Source organism: Thecamonas trahens (genome assembly GCF_000142905.1).
Source record: "Thecamonas trahens ATCC 50062 unplaced genomic scaffold supercont1.54, whole genome shotgun sequence".
NCBI lineage: Eukaryota > Apusomonadida > Apusomonadidae > Thecamonas > Thecamonas trahens.
Genome location: NW_013657626.1, coordinates 244,154 through 250,937, shown reverse-complemented (window position 1 = coordinate 250,937; position 6,784 = coordinate 244,154). Strand labels below are relative to the sequence as shown.

At 65.6% G+C, this 6,784-nt stretch overlaps 4 protein-coding genes across 4 annotated transcripts in view; 3 read left to right on the top strand and 1 right to left on the bottom strand.

Annotated features, from left to right (window-relative positions):
- Positions 1-1,995, top strand: part of AMSG_09969 (uncharacterized protein) — a gene marked incomplete at its 5' end in the record, with an annotated part of 4,521 nt that extends 2,526 nt beyond the window's left edge. The window contains one exon of the mRNA XM_013898545.1: positions 71-1,995. Coding sequence (XP_013753999.1) covers positions 71-1,602 — 1,532 coding nt within the window. The 3' untranslated portion in view covers positions 1,603-1,995. The remainder of the gene's footprint in view (positions 1-70) is intronic.
- AMSG_09968 (DEAD-box ATP-dependent RNA helicase 56) lies at positions 1,636-3,843 on the bottom strand. The gene is made up of 2 exons (XM_013898544.1): positions 3,700-3,843; positions 1,636-2,860 (listed from the first exon to the last, which is right to left on the bottom strand). The coding sequence occupies exons 1-2, from the start codon at positions 3,798-3,800 to the stop codon at positions 1,684-1,686; spliced, it is 1,278 nt and encodes a 425-aa protein (XP_013753998.1). The 5' UTR covers positions 3,801-3,843; the 3' UTR covers positions 1,636-1,683.
- A 221-nt stretch (positions 3,844-4,064) lies between these two features.
- AMSG_09967 (uncharacterized protein) lies at positions 4,065-5,730 on the top strand (the record flags this gene model as incomplete). Its single annotated transcript, XM_013898543.1, has 2 exons — positions 4,065-4,119; positions 4,505-5,730. The coding sequence occupies 2 exons, from the start codon at positions 4,065-4,067 to the stop codon at positions 5,728-5,730; spliced, it is 1,281 nt and encodes a 426-aa protein (XP_013753997.1).
- A 400-nt stretch (positions 5,731-6,130) lies between these two features.
- On the top strand, positions 6,131-6,730 carry AMSG_09966 (uncharacterized protein; the record flags this gene model as incomplete). The annotated part of the gene is made up of 1 exon (XM_013898542.1): positions 6,131-6,730. One exon carries the CDS (start codon positions 6,131-6,133, stop codon positions 6,728-6,730), a length of 600 nt encoding a protein of 199 aa, XP_013753996.1.
- Between the last annotated feature and the right edge of the window lie 54 nt (positions 6,731-6,784).

The following is a 6,784-nucleotide window of genomic DNA, read 5'->3' as shown; positions in this document are numbered from 1 at the left end:
CAGGTCACATGCCAGAACCTCGAGCGCGAGCTCGACCACGCTCAGCGCGCGCTTCTCACTGCCGAGCAAGAGAACGAGGTCCTCACCAAGCGCCTCGATGCCGCCGTCAAAGCCGCCTCGGACACCGAGGCCGGCTACGCCGCAATGATGGCGCGCATGTCGCGGCCTGCTGCGTCGGCCTCCGCCCCACTCGTAGCGGGGGCTCCTTCTCTCGACGAGCCGACTGCGTCGCACCCGGCCTCGCCGCAGGCTAGCGGCCTGCCGTCGGCCGACTCCATGTTCCCCACCCCTGCGCCGCTGATGGCCTGGGGCGAGGAGCAGGCGCGCGCCGGTGGCTCGGCGTCGCCGTCCAAGCGGGTCCGTCTCGACCCGCACGACGACGAGTCGCCAAGCCGACTCCGCCGCCGCCGGCAGGCCCAATCGCCGCTCCACGGAGGCTCCCGCCGTGGACCCCGCACTTTGCCAGCTGCGAGGCAGGCGACGCAGAGCGATGGCACCCGCGGCGACGCCGCCGTTGTCGCCGTTCTCGCCAAGCGAGTCAAGACCCTTGTGGCCGCAAGCATGGCACAGTACAGCGTGCTGAGTGCCGTCGAGCGCGAGCTCTCGGCGTCGCGCGAGACGGTGGCCCAGCTGGAGGGCGCCAACGCAGCTCTGCGCGCCGAGGCTGCCGCCGCCCGCAAGCTTGCGGCGCCGTCGCAGGCCGCGTGGGACGCGGTCCAGGATGTGCTCGCTGCCATGGAGGCCGACCGCGGCAGTGTCCGCGAGGCCCATACCAAGGCCCTCGCCCTCCGCGATACCCTAGTCGGCCTTGAGGCCGAAGTTGCCCGCTCCGATCGCAAGATCTCCATGCTCAACCGCGAAGTTGCCGGCTATGCCGAGGCTACAGCCCGCAACAAGGCGCTCGGCGCAGCCAAGGCCGCCCTCCTTGCTGCCAACGGCAAGCTTGAGGCCGAGACCAAGGCCCTCCGAGAGCGGGTCGACTCGCTCGAGGCCGATGCCCGCGAGCTGGGCCGCACTCGCCAAGACGCCGATGCCGCCCACCGCCGGGCCGACCTGCTTGCCAGCCAAAGCCAACTCCTCGTCACCACCATCTCGGACTTGTGCGACGTGGTCCGGGCCCGGACACGGCTCTCTGAGGACCACCTCGCCCGCCTCGACAACGCCCCGCTCTCGCTGCACGCTGTCGCTGAGTATCTGCAAACGCTTGCGCTACCTGGCGTACTCATTGACGACGACCAAGATGACAGTGCAGGCTCTGCAGCCGCCACCTCCGCATCCGCATCCGCCTCGCGCGACATGGCGTCAGGCGATCCGCACTCGACGCTGTTTGTGACACAGAGCAGACGCGGTCACCACCACCAACGGCGGTCGCACAGCCCGACGGACGGCGGAGTGGCGGCCGAGATTGCCGCCAAGCGGGCGGCTGCGCTCACCGAGGTTCGCGACCACCTCGCGCGAGGCAACGAGTACGCCGCCATTGTCAACGAGGTCCGCGCCCATCTCCGGGCGTGGTCGGACGCGGTCCGCGGCAGCGTCGTCGACGCGCACCGGATCCTGATTGTCTCACAGCGGGCGATGGGCCGGGCGCAGGCTGCGGCGTGAAGCTTGCCTGGCGGCTGCGTGGCGAGGGGGGGCACGAGAGTGGGGCTGCGTGTTACTGCAAAGCACAAAGCTTAACCAAGCTTAGTTGTTCATGTACGAGGCCGAGTCGACAACGTCGGGCAGCTCGGTGATGTTGACCTCAAAGTGCGACTGGACCTTCTCGAGGATGTCGGCGTCCTCGGCGTTGCCGGTGACAAACGAGATGGCGAGACCCTTGGTGCCGAAGCGGCCGGCGCGGCCGACACGGTGCAGGTACTGCATGTGGTCGGTGGGCATGTCGTAGTTGATGACGATGTTGACGCGCTCGATGTCGATGCCGCGGCCAAAGAGGTCGGTGGCGACGAGGATGCGGTGGTTAAAGTCCTTGAACGACTTGTAGCGGGCAATGCGCTCGTCCTGGCGGAGTGCCGAGTGGATGCAGATCGACGGGAACGAGTACTCGACCAGGAGCTTGTTGAGGGCCTTGGCGCGCGAGACCTTGTTGACAAAGATGACGACCTGGTTGAACTGGAGCGCGTCGAGCAGGTTGTTGAGCTTGCGGTTCTTCTCCTCCTCGGCAAGCTTGATGTAGTGCTGCTGGAGGCCGTGGAGCGTGAGCTTGGACGAGTTGATGAGGATCTTCATCGGGTCGTTCATGAACTTCTCGCAGATGGCCGACATCTCCTCGTCGAGCGTCGCCGAGAACATCATGACCTGCTTGTCGTGCGGCGTGGCACGGAAGATCTCCTGGATGTCGCGGCGCATGTCGAGCGACTCGAGCACGCGGTCGCACTCGTCCACAATAAAGTGGCGGACGTTGGCGAGCTTGAGCGCGTTCTCGCGAACAAGCTGGAGCGTGCGCCCGGGCGTGCCCACAACCACATGCGGGTACTCGTTCTTGAGCTGGTCGCGGTGCGTCTTGATCGGCACGCCGCCGTAGAACACAGCCGTCTTGACCGCAGGCATGTACTTGGAGAACCGCTCGTACTCGTGCGCAATCTGGAAGGCAAGCTCACGCGCGTGGCAGAGCACAATCACGTGCGTCTCGCCATCGACCGGCTCGAGCTGCTGGAGCGACGCAATGACAAACACTGCCGTCTTGCCCATGCCCGACTTGGCCTGGCAGATCACGTCCGAGCCGAGGATCGCCTGCGGAATGCACTGGTGCTGCACCTCGGACGGCGCCTCGAAACCGCAGTCCACAATGGCATGGATGAGCTCGGGCTTGAGCAGGAGGTCGCGGAAGCCAGACGAGTGGATGCCCACATAGTCACCGGCCCTGGGGGAAGGGAAGGGTTAGTGTGCGACTGCCGAGCGAGTGGCCTGGTGAGGCGGGGGGGGGGGGGGGAGTGGACGAGCAAGCGAGCGAGCGACCGCTGTGTGCCGTAACATAGTTGCTTGGCGTTGCTTGCGAAGCTTGGCGTAGCTTGGTGTGGCTTGGCGTAGCTTGGTGTGGCTTGGCGTAGCTTGGCGTAGCTTGGCGTAGCTTGGCGTAGCTTGGCGTAGCTTGGCGTAGCTTGGCGTAGCTTGGCGTAGCTTGGCGCGGTTGTTTGGCGTAGCTTGGCGAAGCATGGCGCAGTTGCTTGGCGGGCGAGTACGAGCGGGGGGGACCGAAGGAAGGAAGGAAGACAGGGAGAGAGAGGGAGGGAGAGCGGGGAGGTGGTAGAACGGTGGCCATGGCGAACACCACTGGCCAACCACTCTACCTACGTCTCCAACGTGGCCATGCGCTGCAGGCAGCCTGGCACAGCCTGGCACAGCCTGGCGTGGCGAGGGGCGCAGAGGGCCAAAGGCCAAAAAAAAGCCCACCCGGTTTCTGGCGGCTTCATCCTCCTCGCCGCTGGCCACAGGGATGGGGAGGGGGGGCACGGATTGGCGGGCGAGGAGAGGGTGCGGAGCATGCAGAGAGACTGCAGCGAGTGCTTTCAGAAGCAAGCCAGTTTGCAAGCACCGCCGGGCCCGCGCAAGAGCGTGGGTGGGCCGTAGCTTGCGCCGTGGACTGCGGGCAGGTCAGGTCGCGCTAGGGCGACTCGGCAGGCCACCGAGCCGGCGGCAAGCGGGCGAGGAGAGAGACAGAGACAGAGAGAGAGAGAGAGAGAGAGTCAGGCTGCGACGTACTTGTTCGACTCCTCGTCGGCAGCAGGCGCAACCTCATTGAGCACGGCATCGTCCTCGTAATCGACAAGGTCGTCGTCCATCAGCGGGTCGTTGGCAGCCATGTTGCTCAGGGAGGTGGGGGTGAAGTGGTGCCGAAAGCCGACCTGGCTCGATTCTGCAACAACCGCCACTGCCCGCCACCCGCCACCCGCTGCTACCGGCCACCTGCACCTGCCACCCGACCGCCACCCAGACACCGCCATCAGTCACACACACACACACACACACACGCACACACACACACACACACCATCTCATCTCATGAGTTGGCTGGCCCGCATCGATCGGACTGAGATGGTTTTTGCAGCAAACCATCCGGGCAAACGATGGCATCTCCGTGTGCCTATAACCAGCACAACCACAACCAGATCGCGGCGACCAGTATCTCGCATCAAGCCACAGGCACCACCCTTCCTCACTTGCATGCTTTATCGCACACTCTGCTGTGTTCTCTGGTGTCAACTAGAGTCTAAGCGGCCACCGATCTGCACGTCGGCTTCCGAACTGTCAGGGCGACACCATTGATCCCCGATTTCACGTCGGCGCCCTTCCCCCTCTCCCTCCTCCGCCCCCCATCAACCAGAATCCGCCCCCCCCCCCACACGCAAACCTCGCATCCCCGCCCCCCCTCCATCTCCTACCCCCCTTAACCCTCCGATCGCCCCGATCGTTCCCCTCTCTCCCTCCCCCCTCCCTCCCCCTCGCCAGCCACGTCAACAACTCAACCACAACCACCTCTCCACTATGGTGCGCGTCGGACGTGTAGCTGGCTGGTTCCCCTGCACTGCGCAGACGTTTCTCGAGTACGGGTGTGATGCAGGACTCAAGGCGACGTACCATGCGGCAGCGCGGGCCGACGAGGACGTGGTCATCACCGAGTGGGAGCCAGCGGGCTTGCCTGACGCGGCGGCGGCGACGGGGGTGGCGCTGGGCGAGCTGACTCGGGCCTACGAGCGGATCTGCACCTTTAACGCGGTGGGCATTCCGTTTCCGGCGGCCATCGCCTCGGTGGTGGGGACCAACACGGTGGGCATGACCGAGCGCCAGCTGCTGGTCTTTACCCGCGATGGCAAGTTCTTCACCCAGGCCGACTTTGGGCCCAACCTCATGGCCACCTTTTTCAACGCCCGCGTCGTCTTCCGGGTTGTTGACGATGCCGCTGCCGGCGCGGCGCTGCTGATGGATCCCGAGGTGGCGTCAGGCGTGCAGAGCACGACTCAGCTGGAGGCGCTGCGGGCAGAGGCCGGCGTGCCGGGCATTGTGGTCGAGGCGCACTGTCGCATCTCGTTCTCCATGCCGCTCCTCGGCTCGGTCTTTGAGGTCTTCATCATTGGCCTCGCCACCTCGTCGGCCTCGATGTACATGAAGTACTTTCGCGAGTGGCTTGCTGCGCCTGACGACCGTCCGGTCGTGCCGCTCCCGCACATCTACGGCGAGCTCCGCCCGATCCCGCCGGCGCTCTCCACCTCGCTCGCCTCGGACGCCTCGGCACTTTCAGCCGCCTCGGCCGCCACTCTCTATCACGACACCACCCAGACCATGGATGGCGACACGAGCCTGGTTGAGAGTGACGACGGCGACGCTGCCGCCGCGAGCCAGCGTGATCCGCTCGCCGCCATGGCCGCGCTCGTAGCCCGTCTCGAGGCCCGGCTTCACGCTGCGCTCGCCCGCGTCGACGAGCTCTCGGCTATGGTCGACGCCCACACCCGCGCATCGTCGGCCGCGGCGCCGGCGTCGTCGTCGTCGTCGTTCCAGCGCTCCATCCGGGCCAACCCGGGTGCGCCGCGCTCCCGCGTCGCCGCAGCCTCCAACCCGTCGTCGTTCTCGCTCGCTGCCTTTGTCATGGACGCGCTCCAGCTCGCCACCTCGCTCCTCGGACGTATCCTCCGCATCCTCCGCTCCATCCCCTCGCTCGTCGTTTACTTTGTGCCAACTCTTGTCACCCTCCTCTTCACCATCCTCCGTTGGCGCATCACGCTTGCACGGGTCTAGCCAACGCCGCAACACCGCGCCGCCACATCGCGCTGGCATGAAGAAAGAGCCCACGCTAGCCTTCCCGTATGCCTCCTCCGCCCACAGCCATCGCATCTAAGAAAATCAACGACCGTCCCCCGTCATAACCACAAGCTTTCAATCGCACTCCTCTGCTGAGCTCCACCACTCAACGGCGGACTTGACCCGTGTGCGCCAATTTGTAGTCATAATTCTCCGCAAGTAAAACTGAGAAAATTTGTCCCAGCCCCACTAAAAGAATTTTCTCCCCTGTCAACCCCCCTCCAACCCCTCCCTGGCTGCACTGACCAAGTTTGCCCCGTCACCGCCGCCACTCTCACCCCTCCCACAACCCCACCTCCGCTCTCACCCCTCCCACCACCCCACTCCTCCACACACCATGGACGAAGACGTTGTGCGGGCCAGGCTCGAGCTGGGCGAGAAGCCGCAGCTGACCAACATTGTCAAGCGCTACTTTCTCCTCGCCAAGTCGCTCAAGGCAGAGCCTGTCGATGCGGACGAGGTGGAGCGGACGGCGAGCGCGCTGCTGCGCGACTTGGAGACGTATGCGCTGGACATGGGCCGGAGCAGGGCTCTGCACGGCCGTGCGGCAGCTCAGCACGAGCTGTACGAGAAGGCGCTGGAGGGCATCCGCGCCGCAGAGCTCGCAGTCGCCGACGACGTCGCCACCCTGCAGGACCGCCTCGCGGCCGAGAGGGTTAAGCGGCGCAACAACGAGGAGTACGACATGCTCGCCTCCAAGATCTCCGAGTTCCCCAAGCGTTCAGACTCGCTGGCGGCCCTGGACAACGTCCGCTCGCGTCTCGACGCCCTCGACGCCGCCGAGCACGCCCTCGCCGCCAAGAAGAGCCGACGGACAAAGCAGTTCTCCCTCCTCCTCTTTGCAATCAACGAGCTCCAGCGCGAGCTTGCTGCCGAGCCAGACGCCAACTCGGACACTGACGTCAGCCTGGCTACCGACGCCACCGCGTCCGTCTAACTCCATCTCGGGCCACCCCACCGCCGAGCCCGATCCTCGGACCCCCCCCCCCCC

Bases quoted from the DNA above. Each gene is read 5' to 3' on its own strand.
- AMSG_09968 (XM_013898544.1), bottom strand. From the start codon at position 3,800: ATGGCTGCCAACGACCCGCTGATGGACGACGACCTTGTCGATTACGAG. The intron at 2,861-3,699 runs GTACGTCGCAGC...CCCTTCCCCCAG, and splicing joins GCCGACGAGGAGTCGAACAA to GGCCGGTGACTATGTGGGCA.